At 37.7% G+C, this 20,967-nt stretch overlaps 1 protein-coding gene across 1 annotated transcript in view; it reads right to left on the reverse strand.

Moving 5' to 3' along the window:
* Window positions 1–656: 656 nt before the first annotated feature.
* EMB2016 (mRNA methyltransferase EMB2016) overlaps window positions 657–20,967 on the reverse strand; it is a 44,973-nt gene continuing 24,662 nt past the window's right edge. The window contains exons 15-28 of the mRNA XM_088952543.1: window positions 17,863–17,996; window positions 11,980–12,047; window positions 11,679–11,895; window positions 11,310–11,525; window positions 11,055–11,210; window positions 10,929–10,982; window positions 10,635–10,846; window positions 10,289–10,358; window positions 7,395–7,723; window positions 4,866–5,049; window positions 3,224–4,762; window positions 2,258–3,127; window positions 2,085–2,156; window positions 657–1,209 (exon numbers count right to left, since the gene is read on the reverse strand). Coding sequence (XP_088808669.1) covers window positions 1,189–1,209; window positions 2,085–2,156; window positions 2,258–3,127; window positions 3,224–4,762; window positions 4,866–5,049; window positions 7,395–7,723; window positions 10,289–10,358; window positions 10,635–10,846; window positions 10,929–10,982; window positions 11,055–11,210; window positions 11,310–11,525; window positions 11,679–11,895; window positions 11,980–12,047; window positions 17,863–17,996 — 4,142 coding nt within the window. The 3' untranslated portion in view covers window positions 657–1,188. The remainder of the gene's footprint in view (window positions 1,210–2,084; window positions 2,157–2,257; window positions 3,128–3,223; window positions 4,763–4,865; window positions 5,050–7,394; window positions 7,724–10,288; window positions 10,359–10,634; window positions 10,847–10,928; window positions 10,983–11,054; window positions 11,211–11,309; window positions 11,526–11,678; window positions 11,896–11,979; window positions 12,048–17,862; window positions 17,997–20,967) is intronic.

Genomic DNA, 20,967 nt, shown 5'->3' on the forward strand with positions numbered 1-20,967 from the left:
TTCTAGACCTAATGAAGAGATACTTAGGAAAACATGGGACAAGCCAGGCCAACTTTAGACCCATTAAAGTCTAAACTAGATCAACAAACTAGGCCAGGTTTAGCAAGGGTAAGGCTTTGGGCCTATGGCACAAAAAATAAGGCATTGACCCCTAGACTTGGATTAAGGCAAACCCATTCTTGAGCAATATAGGGCTTAGAACAACACCCAATAGTGAGTATTTCCATTGAACGTTGTCCCGAGTCCCATGTTGCTTAAAGAATGAAAATGAAGATCTCCAGGAGGACAACTCTCTCACATGCTTTAATCGAGTTATCTATTGGCACGTGTTAACTTATGTTGACACGTATCAACTTATGATAAATGTTAAAAGTTTTATATTTTATATAAAATAATAAATATTTAATATTTGATATAAAATACACATGCTTACTTATTAAATGCATACATAAGGCCTTTACTCGACAGAGGGTAATCCATCCCAGCAAAAGGATTTGATGCTAGGTCTTCACTACAAATAGCTAGAGATCGTACCATGGGAGCCACCAAAGCACGTTGCGTCATGCTCTATGCCAAACTAGCTGACACTATCAATCATACAACTTCCAAGCTATAACGCATATAGCAAAAACCAACAAGCTAGTCACCAAGGTGAGTTTCTTGGATAATCCATTCAACAAAAGTTTCTTAATTGGGTTTTCTGAGGAGACAAAAGTTTCTTTTACATGTAAGCTGCATGTTAGACATCTGCTAGTTCAAACAACCATCACTCGGAGTTATTTTCCGCGTACAAGCTTCAAAACTTTCTTGTCGACCCTTAACCCTACTCCACTCCCCATTACGAGTGTACAACCTTAAATATAAGAATTATATTTACAACTATTTCCTAATGACAAAGAAAATTAGTAGATGATCGGATGTCACCGATTAAAAAAACAAAAATCATATTATAGACTTATGGTACACGGAAAAAAGAAATAAAGTTTAGACATGTAGAAACATGGATACATTAAAACATGGTTATTAGGGAACTTCTTTCCCAATTCCGATAGAAGGGAGTGGAATGATTCTTTGGTGATGATGCCACTTGGATTCCAGCCGCAAGTCTTCAGAAGGCGAAGGTGAAAGAATCATTGAATGAATAGTTCCTCCCAGAAGTGAAAACAACCTCGGTTTTATATAATGCTGCTATTGTTGGCCCAACCGTTCCTGATTAGACACAAGAAACACAGATTTTAGGTATTGATTTTCAAAAACGAGTAACTATTAAAGCTTTCTTGAGGGCAATTTCAAAACAGATGCAGCAGTATCCTCATACAACACACCACCACCCCCAAATGAGAAAACCATGAAGATTTCAAATTTCTAGCACATAATATGTTAGAGCACTGATTCAGGTGTAGATTGAAAATGGCACTGAAATTAATGCAAATCAAAATAATCAACCACTAAAAGTTCTGGCCGTCCATTCTTTCAAGTTTCAATTAATGTAATGCAATTTTATATTCTTGCACTGTTCTCAAATCAGAGTGTGGATTGAATGCGACTTCAGTCGAATAGAGAAGCTTGAAAAGAAATAAACATGGTTTCATGCATGAATTTCTCAGTTATGCCCTTCATGCATGTACGACTGAGTTATGCCCTTGATTTGCAGTTAATGTTCCAAATAGGCCTCGTTAGTATTTTTGGTAAAAAGGGCAGGTAAGTTGGTCAGTGCAAGCATTGACCAACTCACCACATTCGTGTTTTGGTATTAGTTGTCCCAAAGAGAAGAACGACTCCATGCAGCTTAGGGTAAGTATCACCCTCCGCCCACTTGGGTAAATAACTCTCCCATCCGCAGGGACAATTGTTAATGCATGATGGGGCAATACCCCTTCAAAAATGACTTAACTGGATAAAATGGTCATTATTCAACTTTACCTGGGAAATAAAAAGCACTAGTAAGTATACTTTCCTGGGTAATCAAAAATGACTACCAGAAAAACAAACTAGGCCATAACGGAGCAAAGAATTCTAGTACTCGGATTTCCAGAGTAAAATGTTTCTTGCATTCAGTTCATTCAAGGAAAAAAAGGTCCTACCTGAAGCATCTGCATTAATTTTGGATGCTGCTCCAAAAGCTGGCACAGTTTCTCCCGATCACTCAACAAAGACTTCACGGAAACAAAAGAACCAGTTATAAGAGAGAACTGATAAAACAACTCTCATGCACATCAAAATTGATTTGAACATTATATTCAATTTCAAGGAATACCTGAATAGCTTCAGGAGAACTGAAGTACTGTTGTAATGATATCCCTGAATCTTGTTGTTGTTGGGTCACATTGTCACCTTGGTGATGCGATGTTTGTGTATGAGAATTATCGACTTGCAGTTGCTGGGGTTGTGAAAGGTGCTCTTGATGTTGGGGTTGATAATATACATGAATAGGAGAAATATGTGGTTGTTGTGGCATCTGTAATGGTTGCACCTGCATTTGAATGGGGCTATGTAGCATAGAAACTCCTTGATCTGACTGCTGTTGTGAAACTTGAATGGGCGGCCGAAGGTGTTGAGGAGGCTGAGGTGGACGAGGAGGCTGTGGCGGTTGCAGTGGTTGCAACTGTGCACGAGGTTGTGCTGACTGAATGGATACTTGAGGAGTTGGGACAGTAACAGTATGTGGAATACTTGGTGGATTCTGACCCTGCTGCAGAGTTGGCATACCACTAAAAAGAGTTGCAGGCATGGATGGAGGCCTGAGAAGCAAGGGAGGTACCAGTGGTGGTGGTGAATAATTCAGAGTGCCTCCAGATGCAGAAAAGATACCTGACCTTACATCACTTAGAGGTACAGAAGAAGTCAGTGGAAGTTGGGTTGTTATAATACTTGTTTGATTATACCCTGAAGATTGGGAAGCAGAAGTTTTAACAGCTGTTTGTGTAACTGGAGGAGCTGAATATGGTGGTGGCATGGGAGGGAGTGGTGGTAGTGGAGGTCTAGCAGACCCACCAGATGTGTTGATCTCATCATGCAACCTACCAGAAGAGACTGAAGTCCAAGGGTACTTCGAATCCACCATATGATGATGAGTTGTTAATGTTGTAGCACTGCTGTTAAATGCAGACTGGTTTTCTGTTTGCAGCTGCACATTAGAATATCCACTTAATACTCTACAAAGAGATACCTGGAAAAAAAAAATCTGAACAAAAGATCTATGAACAAGTTCATATTCTCTTACATGGAAAGCTGGAAACGTACTAGGACCATTAGTATCAAATGCTTGTGGTGGGAAACCTGTTGGAAGTGGTGGCTGCAAATCTCTCATGGAGTGACCATATGGAGAGGTATGACTTTGAACAGATTCAGCCGTCTGAGAAATTGCAGAAGACACTGTTGGCGGAGGGGGCAATGGAGGTAGAGGCGGTTGGTTGAGCAGAACCTTCTGATCGTATGGCCCTGGAGCTCCAGTAATTATAGGAATGTTAGTAGCTTGTTGTGGACTGTCCCTCTGATAGAAAGTGGGTGGAGGAGTTCTAGAATCTGAACTCTTATTATAAAATTGTGCAGGAAATGCTGATGTGTTCCCTGATGCAGAAGAATCAAATCCACCAGATGATGTAATGGGAACAACATTCTTCGCATCATCAGATTGCTCTTGGAAGAACCCTCTCTCTGTATTTGATCCAAAGTACTTCTCTGAAGAAATACTCACTTCACGACTAAATGGCATATCAGGCCGTGAAACTGGCCTCCTCAAAGAAAAGTCACTTGGTGTAGTTTCATCCATAATGGAAACTGAAGGGGTACCCAACTGAGAAAACTTGGTACTTTCATTCACATCATTTTCAGTCTCTTCTACAATTGAATGGGGAGAACTTTCACTGATGATGACAGGGGCAGGCTGCAGATTATCATCTGGCTGAGGAAATGGAAGCCTATCATCAGATTCAGACTCCTCATCATCAAACACAATATTGATTTCCTGATCATCATCCAGATCTGCCTTCAACTGCCTAGATTTGTTGAACTTACTGGAATCTGAAATATTCTCAGCAGAAACATTCTTGACTTGTGCCACTGGTTCCCCAATTGATGCAGTTACAAGATTATGACGCTCCCTTTCTCTAGCCATAAATTCATCCACATGAATTGATGGAGGTCTGCCACCAGTAGATCCTCCACGCTGAGCAGAAGTTACAACATTTGAACCACTACTTACACCATCAACATTTCTTTCTCTGGCAACATAGTCATCCACATGCATAGAAGGAGGTCTGCTAGTATTTGGCTTCCGCTGCCGAAAGGTATCTCTACGAGTAGGACCAGAAGAGGCAGTAGGTGGCCCCAATCCTCGTGAAAATGAATTAGGACCCACAGTTTCTGCACCTGAATTATCTACTCTGGAACGTCTATTAGAGCCCTCCATTGATGCTAGTTTTCTCTTTACAGGGAGTGATGGCATTGATAACCTATCAGAAGAATCTGGGCATTCCCACAGAAACTTCTCTGCAAGACCCTCGAAGGAAAAGTAATCATCAGCCTTTTCCGCACTATCCTCAGTCTTCCTGACCAGAGGAAGTGATGACCCAGCTTCAACACTTGTAATGCTCATCAAAGTTAAGGATGGCCATAAGAAATGAGGAGGAAAGATTTTCGATGGAACTACAACATTATTTGATATCAGAGGCAAAACTTCACTAGAAATGATGTCATCCACTTTAATTGAAACAGTAGGCTTTTGTAGCAACAATAACATGAACCTAGCAGATTCTATCACCTGCACAATTGATAATAAATGATGATGATGATGATGATTGACAGTGATGTCAAATGGATGTTGCTCACCAAAATAACACAATGAAAGATTAAATAAGTTATACCTGAGGTAAAATGGTTTCCAAACTTGAAATGGCTAAATTTCCATCCTCACTGAGCCTATTGTCTAAAAGAATTACCAATTCTTCTATCTCCTTGAATTTTTCTTCAGAGAATTTGTCTATTGCACCCATATCATGAGGAATTCCAAATAGGCATTTCAATATAGCCACACCCTCCAAGTTCAAGCTGAGAAACAGTCCCAATTCAGATTGTTAGGACATTTAGATTAGAGCCAGAATACTTAATCTAGTAACTCTGCGACTTGAAAACATGAAATTGTACCCAAGCATTAAAAATTGAACATAAAAGAAAAATATTTGATTGTGGCTGTTAAGTGTGTAATACAAATCTAATAGAACTGAATATTCATAACTGCAATTTATCAGCGAGCAAGTTGTACATTGTCAAAGATCCTGCAAATTGGAAAGTTTTCAGCCAATAGAAATGGAAGCATGGACTTGAAATCTGTAATTTCCAGAAAAGAGAAGAATAGCCTATTGTGGAAGTGGAATTGAGCTTTCCAGAAGACTTGGCAAACTGTCGTAAAATCAAAGAGGATTTTCAAAATACGCCTGGAGCCAAAAAAAAGCTTAAAATATGGTCAAATGGCATGAACCCAGAAGGAATGGACTCTACTCTCTACAAATGCGTTTAATTGCAAAGGCAAAAAAAAATCTCACGGGGAATTTGATGAACTCACTAGATATTGTTTTCCTTCTATCCAACTACAGAGTGCATACTATAAATAAAAGAAATTAAAAATGGGCTTGATTACACCTTCCATGACAAGGACCTAGGATATCAACAAAAAAACTGGAAGGCCAAGCCCTCACATTACAGCCTCTTATTGGGTCTATGACACCAATCCTTCCAAGCCTTACAAAGAACAGCTAAATAGAGAGCAACACCACTTTCAATTTATCATTGATGCCAAAAGGGGTTATCTGAATAATTCTAAACATTATTTTATTCTTTTTCTAAACCACAGTTTCAGGAGAAGCCTTGGCCCTTCAAAACATGGGGGATTTTTTGTACAAATTTGACATGGCATAAAACTTTGTGATTCTAGGGGGAAATGGGTATTTATTTGTTCCTTGTTTCTTGCTGGGGAGATAGGAGAATTTAAAATTTAACTGAAAATAGCATGTATAACAAAAATGTTTTGTGGTAAACCTGCATTGACTCAACCCTATAGGGGTTAGGATAGGGTCAGCAAGATGTTCTATACTTGGAAAGGGTCAAATCAGGCTCAGTATTGCATCTTTGTTTACCAAGTTGGCCCAGGTTTGAGTTGGCACTGTTTTGGGTCAGGTTCCTGGTTGAAATAAACCTGTGCCAGATCCAACCCATTGACCTATACACTCACCTTAGTGCAATAGTGCAGAAAGTGGAAAATCAATATTTCACCATTTATTGGTTGGGCACGTTATGGAACAGACTAGGGATTGAAATATCTCATCCAAGGTAGTAAGAGCCTTAGAGCACAGTCCCATTTTTAGATATTCCCTAGAAAAAAGGTGGTTTGTATCAAGACTCAAGAGTGGCCTTTTGTAAGAGATGGTGATTGTAAACATGGTTTAAAATGTCAAAACATTCCCACTTCTATGGTTGCCAACATTAAATATTATGAAATATATCTTAACATATACTGTGAGTCTTTAAAAATATGGCTGACATTTAGATATTCTGAACTCTTATATAAGGACAAATAATATGTAAATCATAACTTTTATATTAAGTAAAACATATAAAGTAATATTTATGCACTAAGTATCAATAGGGGTATTACATAATAATTTTTTTAACTTGTAAATTTGCTCTAATTTTAGAACTGCCATTTTAATCAATTTATAAGAGTATAACTATTCAAGAGAGTATATCCTTTTGTAATTTCTAAAAAAATGACATACAAATGAAAGGAAACTAGAAAATAGAAACCCAAAAAAAAAAAAAACCAAAACTAGGTGTCAACACATTGTCCTTCATTCATAAATTCTCCCGACTTCTCAATTCTCAATGAACATATCGGTTGTCTCTTCAACATCCACATGTTGCACTACATCAATATGCTACTATAATTCAAATTTCCAAAACTCTATTCTCTTTCTTTATTCGATAAGAAATATCTTTCCCATTGCTTTTCCTTCAAATCTAAATAGATATGCCAAGGAAAGAAATGTAGGGAAGTTATAAGCCATTGGATCTAACTGATAAGCCAACCTGAATAGACAAGCAGTCAAAATGCTAATCCAAGAACCAGTCACATATGTGTGTTGGAATTGAAATTAGTTCAGAATGAATTCTATAGTGGTCATTGCTCCTCAAATATACAAATAACACAAGTCATGGATTGACAGAAGTAATGCTACAGAAATTATTTCATTCTCTCCTATATAATATGTAACCAACATGATTTCAACATTTAATTCCAAAAACTTCATGCAACACCTAACATAATAATTCTACAACAAAATAAAATCAACATGCAAAAATCAGAAGAGAATAACCAGTGATGCAAGAAGAGAACCCACCTTTTACCTTCAACACAAAGGCCTAAAGCACCTAATGTCAATGCATTGACAATCTCGATGGCATAGGCTGGGAAACTTTCCTTTCCATCAATTAATTTTAGTAACTTTCTCCAGCAATGCAACATAGGAGGATGCTTTCTAATATCATATCTATCATGGCCAGTATCAGTTTCAACCCTTTCGTGTCCGTTCTCAGGACCCAGATCCTCCTGACTAGAACACTTCAAATGTTCAAAGATGGATGAGAAAGCATTTCTTCCCTCACCACAAGAAGCTAAGTCTTTAAAGACTGTGACACAAGCAAGTAATTCCTCTCCAATGGGTAGGACCTGGAAGAAAAAAGGAAAAAAGATTTTATCAATTAGTAGTAAGGGAATATAAATCCAATCTTAAACTAGTTAGAATAATGACAAGCTTTAACAGAAGAATGCTTCGTAAATTTGGGATGACAAGCATGAGAGCGCAGGTTCAAGTCTTAGATTGGCCATTTATGTGTCGATCCATATCCAGTCCACCCCTCACAAGGCCCAAGATAGCTGGGGCCATCATTGGTTAATAGCCATAACAATAACAATAACAGCAATAACAATAATCATCTATGCTTAATCCCAACTGTATGGAGATGACTACATGAATCCTGTTTCACCATTCTGTTCTGTACAGTGTTATATCTGTTGTCAAATTATGCACACTTAAATCATTTCTTACACCAATTCCTTTTCAGTCTGCCCCTAGCTCTTCTAGCCTCTTCAAATTGTAACAAATCACTTTCCTAGTTTTCTAACAGGACTGCAGATGATCTTCTGCGCACATGAACCAAACCACCTCAGTCTACTTTCTCTCATCTTATCACCCTACTTGAGCTACACCTAGGTTCCCTCATATGACTTCATTTCTGACCCTATCCTTTCTTCTTTTACCACATATCCACCTAAGCAAATGTGTTTCTGTCATGCTCATTTTCTGGACATGCTGTTACTTAACTGCCCAACATTTTACTCCATACAAAATAGCTGGCCTTACAACTGTTTTATAGAACTTTCCTTTTAGCCAAAGTGGCATTCACCTATCACATAAGACTCTGGATGCACCACTCCATTTTTCACATCCTGCTTAAATTCTTTGAGTGGTATCCTCCCCATCTCGTATTTGTTATGAATTATTGAACCAAGGTAACAGAGAAAGGTCACAATGAGTTATCTCTTGGATTCCAATCCTAAGTGTATCCTAGTTTGCACTCCTGTTACTATTATTAAATTTGCATTGCATATATTCTGTTTCAGTCCTTATTTTAAAACCTCTTGTTTCTAATATATGTCCATAAACCTAATTTTGCATTTGATCCTTTGTTAGTTTCAGTGATTAATACTATGTCATTAGAAAACATGAAGCACCATGGAACTTCCTTTTGAATATGTTTAGTCAATTCATCTATGACTAGTGCAAATAAACAAGGACAAAGTGCTGACCCTTGGACCTCGTTCGCGTCTTGGTTAATAACTTACCTAGGTAAATGCACTTATCCATGCAAATGTTTCTTGGGAACACTTATCCAGATAAGAGCATTACAAGTGTCCTTTTATTCCCCAAGTAAATGTGTACAATGGCCAATCTATCCAAAAAAGTGGCATTACTGAAGGGACAATATTGTCCCATCACGTACTAGTGATTTTACGGCGTGCATGAGCAAGTAATTTCCCCAAGTCTGAGAAGAGTATTACTTCCTAAGGTAAATGAGCCGCTCAAGAATCATTTGTTTCCACAGGACCCACTAACACGGTAAAGGAATGTAGGTTTATTTCTTCTGTGGGACCTACCAAATCGCCCCTACTCCCCGAAAAACAAATGAGGCCTTGGTGTAGACCCATTGTAACAGCCAAATCTGATGAATAGTGAATTCATCAAAATCTACTGAAATGCATGATTCGAACGGATTTCAATAGATTCACTTACTAGAAACGGACACCAAATTGCAACATCCTCTCCCTTTCATGAATCATGAGGAGCTTGTGCACGTATAGATCCCGCAAAAGTTAAATTCATACAATGATCTCCAGAAACTTGGATCCCCCATGCTTGATGATGTTCACAAAGCATGTGACCATTAGACAGCCTTTACTACACCACTGGCTTTGGTGACTGTGTAAGAGCCAAGATTTCAGCCTTTCTCAGGCATTAATGATTGCATTAAGTCTTGGGATGAGGATGGTGATGGAAGAGGACTCCTAACAGTTATTGAGAAGGTGAAAGGTTCCCCAAGTTGGTGATGAAGCTGAGATACTAACATGAAGGTTAGTCTTTGCTTTGGTGGAGACCAAGATACAGATGCATATGAGGGCAATTGTACAGGTATTGGTATACAACTTTCTATTCCCATGATCCCATAAAGGTATCTCATTTAATACACTTGTATCATGCTTTCATATCTAATTTTTCAAGTTGAATATCTTTTCTTTTCTAAATACTTGTATCTTGCCAAATTTAAGTAAGCTTCTAAAATAAACAGATGTTCTATAATATGATTTGTTATATGTCAATGCAGCATAATGTTGTATCATACTATCAGGTACATATCATGTCCAACACTAGCAGTACATAACATCTTATTGTCTTAGATCCTCTGTTTCTTTAAACATAATCACAAACTTATAAGAACAAGAGAAATCTGCTTGGGGCATTAGGCCATGTACCTTCTGTATCTTCTAATAAAATTTGTCATTAACAATACATTAAAGAAAATGGTGGATTGATTTTAATAGGAAAGTATTTATCAAAAACAATTATAATAGGTAAGAAGTATTTCTTTTTTGTTGCCTAAAGACTTACAATAACAATAGAAATTGTATATATATATATAACTCAAAAATATCAAGATTGCATCTTCAGGAAATTACCTGACATAACTTAAGAATGCGGATCAAAATTAAGAAACGATCTTCAACTCTCAAGTTCTCTATGTTGCTCCTGCAAGAACCAGAAACATATTTGTTGTGCGCATCAGTAAAATTAATTGTCCACAAAAAGGGGCCATTACTCAGTACTGGACTCAGCCATGTGGTCCTTCTTGGACCTAGCGTCCAGCATTTTAGCACAAACTGGTGGCTCTCAGACTTGAACATGCATTTTAAAACTCGTCAGCCCGAGATTTTACTATTGCAACAAGCAACAACCTCCAATTAAACCATCAAGCCAACACTGGATTAAAGAAGGCAATTATCAAAAGGTTCATCATATACTCACTTATATGATCCAAAAGGTGACAGAGATGACCGAGAATCACAAATCAAAAGGCAGGCCTTAAATACAGGAAGGCACCAACTAAGTAAAGTCAACCCATTTTTAACTGGAAGTTTACTTTCTGAAAGCAGCTCCCCTTCTGAGTAACATGCATCAATGCACCTCTCAAGTGTTGCTGTTAGTATCTGAATACCACCTTCTTTTAATAACAACATCTGAAAAGAAAGAGGAAGACAATAAGAAAAAAAATTCATATTGCAAATTTCATTTTAAAATAGATCCAGATGTCTGCACAACCTTGGCACATGGATGCTCCAATAAACTAGCAAGAAAATCCATCAATCTATACACCTGGACACAGAAAATTGATGGATGTTAAAGTAACCTAGATGAATGAAGTAGAACACCAGTAGCAAATATCACCTTGAAGATATCCAAATCAGACAGAATCATTTTCTCTGAAACATGAGCCTCTATCCATGATATCATTGGTCGGAGCAGAATAATAGAACCATCAACATCTTGACAAGCAATACGAACTATGAAAATTCGAAGCATGTCTTGTATGACAACCAATGCCTGTTTCAATAAGAATTGTTTTCATGGGAAAAAGATATTTTTGCAACCAGCAAAAGAAGAATACATTAAGAAAAAATAGATGACAAATAAAAAACTTACACTAAAGGAAAAATCAAAGATAATCTGGGCAATTTTGTCAAAAAGTGGTTTCAACCGACTAAGAAGCATTTCAAGGTGTCTGGATTGCATGTACCAGTTTACTTGTCTCTCTTTTTGAGGCCCTAATAATGTACCAATAGCCAATGTTCTAACAGCACTCAATGGGGGCATCCCATTCTTCCAAAGCCATATACCTTCTTCTGGAAGTAGATCACTCTGTTGATGGGAAAGAGAAAAGGATTCATGAGATATCATATTGGGGTTCACAGATAATGTAAAAGAAAACTATTTCTTCCCAAGAATAACACGGAATTAACATAATATTATTTCAATCACAACAAAATAAACAGACAACAAAGAACTCCTTACTAGAAGACAGAACAAACTGCAGGCCTCTTTTGGACCCAGTGCAAGTAATGAAGCTGCATGGATGCTGTCAAGAAGGCAATGAAAAAGGAAAGGAGTCCAACCAAAAACTGGCCAACAAGCAAGCGCAGACACAATAAGATGACAGACAGCTCCCATACCAAGCGCAGAACCAGGATAAGGAGAGCACAAGTCTGCTGCACATGCTGCTAATTTCGGACTGCACTCATTATAATCCAGAGTTACAACACAGGCATAAAATCCATTGAAAATATGGCAAATTGGAATAGAGATTCAAAATCACCTTACTTCTCGATGCAGTCGCAAGAGTGCATTCAATAGCTTTGTATTTCGATGCTGCTCCTTAGCTTCCTGTAGAGTATTGGAACAACAAAGGTATGACAAAACCTGAATGGGTGTTGTTTCTGCAAGCAGTAGCTACTGACCAAATAATAGTGAAAATGCAATTAGGCATGAACTACGAAATAGGTATACTGTGTTAAATTTGAGCAAATATTAATCCCACATGTACATTATCTTCAGCAGTGATTTAAAAAAGGCACACCAGGCACAACAAGTGAGGCGCATTTTGGGGTATGTGCCTCCCGTAGGTCCTAGGCGCACGCCTGGTGCGCCTAGGCGTGCGCCCTGCACCTCAGCCCAGGCGTGCTCCGAGAACCCCCTATTTGCTAATGTTGTTCATTCATTCATTGCAATAAAATATCTTCTTAAAAGGCAATGAAAGTTATAAATTCATTATTTTTTATATGGGAAATAATAATTTCAGACCCTAACATAGACTTGTTCGGGCTTGCCTCAAGGGGCGTGGTACAAAGGTGACACATAGAATCAAGAATGCAATATGTTTTACATCGCATTAGTTACTTGAAGCAATGCAATTAAGGAGAAAAAGAGATCGTGGGATTTACATGCTTGAAAATGCTTTGTGTTTGCTTTTATGTTTAAATTTTAATTTGAATACGCTTTACATGTTATGTTTATGTAGTTTAATTTTAGATAATAGGTTTTTTTAAACATTCATTATAAAATTTAAGTTTATATTTTTTATTAACATTATGTTTATTTTTTTTAAAACTTTTCGCATTTTTTTTAATTTTTTGGCATTTTTTTGAATTTTTTGACTTTTTTTTATTTTTTAGCTTTTTTTGTAATCTCAGGCGCAAATTGGCCCTTGCGCTTTTTTGCGCCTTGAGCTTTTAAAACAATGATCTACAGAACAAAGTTATCTCCAATGATAGTGTGGAAATTAACACTGAAATCCAAATGAAATGATAATGGGAAGGAAAATATTACAGTACAACAAACTCATCTGCAATGATAGTGTGGTAATTAACACTGAAAAATCCAAGTGAAGTGATGATGGCAAGGAGAATAATATACCCAAATTCTTGAATACAGAACAGCTCTCTACAAGGAAAACTTGTGAGTACCATATAACAGAGCATACTGCAACCATATATGACACATCTGAATTGCATTTATGAACAAGCTGGTCAGGCTCATCAAAGCAGGAACCCAGCATTAGTAAGGTAAACCTGGTCTCTCAAATAATCTTACTACCAAATACAACCTTATAGAAATTTTTTATGTCCAGACTCCAGATTCCAAATCTCTATTCCCCCTTGGACCACACCTATGTCCCCTACACAGTAGAGTTCCTTCCCTCAAAAAATAAAAAAGAAAGGAAAAGAAAAATTTTAACACTGAAAGAAGCCCTTAATATATCAAAGATCCTTCAAAGTTTAGAATATGTATTGTAAAAAGGATGAACGCCATTACTTATTATCTCTGTAGTATCTCAGCCGACAGGAAATGCAAATGAAGATGGCAAGAAACCAGAGATAACAAGTAAAAAGGATCAACACCATCTTTGTAAAATAAAAATGCTGGCTTCTTGTGCATCACTCCATCCTTTTTTATCAATGAATTGATAAACATGAGAAAATCTTATTACATAAACATGAGAAAATCTTTTTGATCAATGAATTGTGCAATACTGGTACCAAATGGAATGAGATATTCAACCTATAACCAAAGCCCTGGCCACTACCAAGGTTTTAACATTTCTATGAGCCCATGACTCCCAAGCACATCTGATCTATGAGAAAGAAAAACAGTCTCCATCATTAACATCATAAAGGTCAAAATCCAATGAACGAGAAGTGTTTTACCAAAACGAGAGCAAGGACCTGAACAATGTTAAAGTTAGCTGATCCACATAGACAAGAGAAGACAAAAAAAAAAAGTTCCTGAATCTCTGAAAGCACCTCCAGTGCTGAAAATAGAAAAGATAAATCCTGAATTGCCTCAAAAGACAATATTAGCACTACCACTTGATAACACATAGAACTTCAGCTTTGGTAAAATGCAGGTAGAATTGAATGGTGAAAGAAGCATCAAACAACCAATCCACGAATTCTATATGCAGTATTCGATGGTATCTCACTGACAAGGATTTCTAAAATTTATATGAAAGGATGGATGAAAAACTACATTCATGGATTCCACCCTGTGAAACTTTCTTTGGAAAGATTAATACATGACATGCTGCAAAAAAGAAGGCCAAATAAGTGCATATCCCCTCACATGTGATTTTTGTGCAAAAACAATAGTGAAACCATCTCCCATACTTTTTATCCTGTTCTTTGGGTGCAGGTGAACTCCTCAGGATCTGGTGGGTCTCTCTGATCCAAACTTCTTGAGATAACCAAAGAACAGGGGAAGAATTATGTGGAAAGCAGTAAGAGTTGCCATGTTATGCATGGGAAGAAAGGAAAGGGAGGATGTTTAGTGAAAAGAGTAGAACAGAGATGGAGATCTTTGATACAGTTAAAATCAAAGTGCAACATTGGGTGAAGACCCTGGAGGATTTCCAAGGCTTCTCAGTGGATGACATTTTGAGAACTTTGAAGGAAGTGGCACTATCAGCTCAGGCCAAGGAAAGAGTAAATATGAACTGGACACCCCCAGCAACCAATTTTGTTGAACTCAACCTTCATGGGGAGTTATATTGGTAATCAGGTTGTGCCTGGACTGGGAGGGGTCTTCCGAGACACAGAAAGAAAGGTGTTAACATTGTTTTCAGGACCCTTAGAAGATGGTGGTAATGCACTGACATTGACAGCAAAGCTGTGTGGATTACTCCATGGTTTAAAATTTGCTAAACAATTTGGATTCCACAACTTGGAGGTGGAAGGGGACTCACAGGTGTCTGACAAGATGTAGCTCCCAAATCCCATAGATCTATACACACACGTTTCAGGAAATAAAAAGCATAAAAAGCAAGCTGAAAGAGTACTTTAAATGGGTGAGAAAATCAGCAAATGGAATGGCAGATGTCATGGCTAAATAAGGGACAGCTAGGCAACAAAGTTTTGGGCAAAATTATAAATGATAAAGTTGTCTTTCGGGTGGAGAAAACCCCTACCTAATTGTAATACTTGAACTTGAAATTAATAGAATCTCTTTTTACTGATCAAAAGAAAAAAAAACCTACGTTAATGACTCTGATACTTTTTCTCTTGTTTCATGTGTGTGCACAAACAGTGGACTAAGCAAGACCTCACACTACTGAACAAGACCAGGGCAGGCCATGAAACAAAGGTGCTTTGTCTTTGGCAGACTTAAGGCTCAATTCCAGGTCCATGGGGCAAGGGCCAGCCATCTGCCCAACCTATTGGCTGTTACAACACAAGTTGAGTTGCACACTTCAGGCAATTATCTTTCCGAGTAAGATTGAAGCCAATAATAACTAATGATTTCAAATAATTAGGCCTGTAATCGGACCGGACTCTGATAGAATTCATATAAACCCAAGTTCAATTCAATAAGATATTAACTACATCCGACTCCAATTCGGAATCCGATCGGATCCGTGTATAGTGCATGAATTCGAACATAATCAAATTTTTCAAATTTCGGATTTCATCTGACTCTGATGTGCACAGAACAAGAACAAAAGTTACAGCAGCAAGAAATTAATAAATCAACAAAGAAACCAATTAAAACAAAATAAGTAAAAAAAAAAATTATCAATCAAAATAAAAGAAAAAAAATGAGAATTAAGGAAATTTCCGTTTTGGTTTGGTTGAGAAAATAAGAAGATTCAATGGGTGGTCTGTCGTTCGTTTGGAAGAACTGAACTGGAAATGCCTTCACTGTTCAGTCTGTCGTTGGTGTCGCATCTCTCATCTTGTCTCACTGTCGCAGCTCAATGCCTCAACCAGATCCAAAGAATGAAATCAGAAAAGGGACGGGAGCCATTGAAGCGAAACCAGATCTTGTCTCACCATCTCGTCACACTGTTGTCCCTTGTCCATCATCTGGCCATCTCCTTTGTGGTTTTGTTGCACCTCACACTGGTTTAGAGTTGCAGACTTGTAGAGAGTGAAAGAGGAGAGAACAATGGGTTTGAGAGACAAAAAGAAGAATGAAAAAACCCTAGGTGTAAGATCTTGTATTAGGTAAGGGCAGGCAGGCTGGGGGTTTGAGGAACAGATTTCCTCATTTACCCCTACAAGATACCATTTATTACACTAATGTATAAATAGTAACATAATATACCATATATATTATTAATATATATCGGATTTGGACTTTTATCGGATCAGGTGGGTGCATCAAAATTCAATCAAATTTTTAATCGGATTCTACTTCACGACCCGAATCCAATCCGATCTAGCATATGCCCCATCCGAATCCGAGATTATCGGATTGGGCCACGGGTTTTCAGGTATCATTGACAGGCCTACAAATAATTGCTCATTTGCACCTGCATCACCAATATCATCTACCCTCAAACTCTAAGGGGAGACCATATCCCAATGAACCATAGAACAGTTATGACGAAAATTTTCCATTAGCTTCCAATACCTAAACTTAATCTCCATGTCAAAACCACCTTAATTCAAGATAAGTATGTCTCTAAGATACTCTAGAATGCTTATTGCCCTCAGCTTGTAATCATGGTGTGCAATTTCGGTGGAGATAATGGGCCAAATGGTTATGTTTATGACTTGTGTCAGTAGATAGTGGGCCTTTGTTATGGGCCTGTTTTATCTTTTTTTATTTTTTCTTCTTCTTCTTCATTACACACTTTCTAGTGATCTTACCTTCATCACACACTTTCCACTTTTGTCATTTTTATTACTATAAGTTCTGATCAGATTGAGAATGCTCTTTTGTAGATGTGTGCCTTCTTTTTTTTCTTTTGAATTATAGTGACTTAGTGAATCATATCAAAATAGTAAGCCAATCATCCAATCATTGAATCCTATTTGCATTTTCAAATTTTCATGCTGAATTTCCCACAAGTTTCACCATCTTGGAGAATTGAAATGTCTTCAACATAAAAAACAAATATACATTTATATGAAAATCTTGTGGATAATTATTGTACTTTTTTATCCACAACAGAAACTATTCATTAATAAACAAAATTTACAAATAATACAAATTACACTCCGGGGAGAGATAATTATTGTACTTTTCCTTCCCTTTTAATTTTTGTATGATCCTTCTTCCACTACATCCCCCAATATAAAAAGAGCAAAACCTTTGGTAGAGGGAGCACATACACTACACAGAAAATATCCTCAGATATTCTTATTCTCACTCAAAATACAACATCATAGCTAACCCATTTGAAAACAAAAGAACTATATGAACGGCTTTCTACAGTTGCAACAAGAAAAATCAATTGTCTAGAAGTTTTCAGTAATGCAATTGATTGCCTAAACTATTGTTAAGTTCCACTATCCTCTCTATGTTAATCATCAACAACCTTTTTTCAGAGTTACAGTTGGCCACCCATCATCCTGAAACAGCACCTCTTGTTTGAAACTAGACCAATTCCAAAATCTACAGAAATCATTCAACCAGGTTGTATACATGCAACACGATGCAATGGATAAATCATGTACCTACTATGCAACAGAAAAGTTGCTTTAAAGGAGAATCTAAATTGAGAAGGAAATATTAAACAATTACACAAAACTTATAAACAAATATCACTAAATTAAGAAAAATAACATCCAGAAGTTACTGCCACTGCTACTGCTACTCTAAATGATTAAAGAAGAAATTATAAAATGCACAAAAGAAACAGAACATAAGCACATAAAACCCTGCTGAGGGAATTTCTGAGTAGAAAATTGGCACCACATACCTGCAACTTTTGCAGAAGTGCAATCAAAAGAACAAGAGAAGGTATCATAAGATCAATAAGGCTCTGCTCGCGACTGCGTTCCAAAAGCAAATCCGACGTTGAATTGCATTCTGCACCCTCATCAACGAGGTAATCTGTATCAAATAATCAAATTCAAGGTTAAAAAGTCACCAGAGTTGAAAGCAAAAGAACATCAACAAGAAAAATGAAAATTTGCCGAACTCTGCACCATATGACAGTATATAGGTGTCAGTACATGTGAATCATTTTGCCCCATATTTAACATGAACGAAGGACAAGCTCTGCAACTAAAACACTACAATGAAGTTCTATCAATGAAGTACCACAAGTTCTGCAACCAGCACACAGTATTATTGACAATTTCTTTCGATAATAGATCAATGTGAATTTTATTAAAAGGGAAAAAGGTAGGAATAGATATAATTTGGTAGGCTAAGATCAGGCAAGAGACCCAAAAGTAGTACTCATATGCACAAGCCATCCTAACTACCACCACCCTGATCAAGACTCCATACAATTCATCCCCACTAGACCCCTCTCTATCCAATGAGCTTGATGACCTTTCTTCTGACCTGAACAAAGTCCTCAAGCTGGAAGCCAGGGAACTCACACCTATAATAGAGTGAAGGTGCAACTATGGACAAGAGATCTCTTCCCTCAGCCAGCAAATAAAATAGAGTAATCCATGTATTTACACTAAACAATGGGAAACATTTCTTTTTTATCAGCAACAGAAAAGTAAAAGTTCATTAAAAGCACTTCTTTCCTGAGTCTTTACAATGATGCAGAAACAAAAAGATAAAAAGTAGGCCCCTTTCAGTGCACTTCAAGAGTATTATCACTAACAAAATGATCCATGAAGGAACAAATCCCTCCCAGGACCAGGTAAACCCCACACCAATTCCCTTCTGATTAACGCTTTCCCAAGCAGTTCATACAAGTTGCCAAAACCCATGCTTCCCTTATCAGATGTCTGAGGGTCTAAGATCCATCTTCTCTTGACAATAACCAGCCTATTACAACCTCACCATTCCCTTCAATGAAAAATCCTGTCTGCCCTGATAACAGACCACACTTAAATCCCTTGCAAAATCCATGTCTTTAAGCCTTTACCCACCATCCCACTACTGTGGAGCAAAGTTTCTCCGTCCTGACTCCTGAATTCTAAAGACAGCTCCAATTTCCAAGGAACCAGATTACCAAGACCACATCCATCAAAGTTTAGCTTTTACTCTAGCTACATCCCTTCCCAAGCTTCTATATTACGCTGTCTTCTTGGTGCATGACCAACCTAGTGTAGGCTAGAGTCCATCAAAACACCTTGTTGTTTAACATCATTTCATTTAATGTTGCTTCTCCAGTGCAGGCCATATAATTTTCCCCTCTTTGTGGTTGAGAGAATCAGCTCCAAAGAAAATAGATCAAACATATTTTTTATAGTAAAAATAAAAAGATTCATTAAAATAAAAAACAGGCTAATTGCAAACTTCAATAGGTGCTAAGGTAACACCTCCACTTAATGAAAACAACATCCAACTACATAACAAAGAAAAAGAAAAGCACAAAATGGAAGGGACATGAAACTTCTCCACCAAAGTACCAACATCACCACTGTTAGTCTTCCCCATCAAACTCTTCCTCTTGCCCTTTGCCATCCTCTTTCCATGCCTCTCCTTCTCCAATTACTGTTCACTTTCACCTCATTTCCATATTTCTCTTCTCAAATTCTACAAATGCTCTTCAGCCAAAACCTTCACCCAAAAATGATAAACCTAACAGCTTGTCAACCTCAACATCCCTATCAACAATCTTTTCCAACTCCTCCTTCCCCTTCAGTAAAAAAAAAACGAAAGAAAAATATATATATATATATCTTATCAACTCTATCCTTTTCTTGAAAACCACCCTCCTCCTTCACCTCTGAAGCAACAAGAGTTTCTGTCTTTCCTTCTAATAAGACCAACAACTGATCCTTTGTCCCTACAAGTTCTCAAGGTTCAATGTTCACCCTGCAAGGTCTTCTTGGTTCGAAGCTTTGAATTCTGCACCTTTTCTTTTATAAATTCTTTTGTATTTGCTGGTAGGACCTGCCCCAATTAGGACTTCCTTAATCACAAAAAAAAAAGAATGGTGAAATGCACAATATGAGTTCTGCTTGAAAGTCTAGGCTTCTTCAAGACAACTAGGGTAGCAACAGAAACATCCTTGTCCACATCCGTTGCCCACCATCACATCAGTGTCTTTGGTAATGAGAAGATCCTTGCAGCTATCAGATGCAACAGCCTCAACTTTTGAAGCACCATCTTGGATTCAACAGACAGCAGCTGCCGTCAAGTTCGACACCATCATCTCCTTCATCAACGGGCCCTCTTCCTCAACCTTCACAGGGGTTTTTTACTCACCTCCATTGTCTCCACCCTATTCTCCAAAACAGCCTCAACCCCCTCTCCTTTCCCCTCTAAACATCCAACAGACATAACTTCAACATCAATATCAAACCTCCTAACCTGGATCAGGCAAACTTGCTCCCTGGACAGATTGTATCCAAACCTACTTTTGTTAGTCCCCTTTAGATCACACTTTCATCATTCTTCAAACCACATTTCCTCTAACCAGTGTTGTCGTATCTAGTTATCACCCAACTCCAATCATCTTCCTTTCCCCATTTATCCTTGCCCACATCCCTTTCCCTACTAAAAATCCCCAACCTCTCATTTCTTTTTGGAGTCCTCTTAAGACCACCAACTGACTCAATCGATTACCAAAACTTGACCCCTTTGACTTTAACTTTGTAAGGTGGTTGGTGGTCCCCAATCAAAACTCCTCTTAAAATCAAGAGTGACTTGTCAGTTCCCACTCTCAAAATCTCCCCAATTTCTTTAACAAATTCAACTCTCTTCACTATCCCAACTTCCATCTTCCCTCTAACTATTGAAATTTCTTCATACAACCTGCATAAGAAGTTTCATCATTGAAAGTATACCCTCCAATGCATTCACCTCCACCAAAATCCTCGCCAAATCCACCGTCACCCAAGTTATGTTTCTATCATCAAGTTTTATAAATTTTCCACATCTGTTCCCA

Source organism: Nelumbo lutea, chromosome 6 (genome assembly GCF_056320005.1).
Source record: "Nelumbo lutea isolate HS-2025 chromosome 6, American lotus-T2T, whole genome shotgun sequence".
NCBI classification, from domain to species: domain Eukaryota; kingdom Viridiplantae; phylum Streptophyta; class Magnoliopsida; order Proteales; family Nelumbonaceae; genus Nelumbo; species Nelumbo lutea.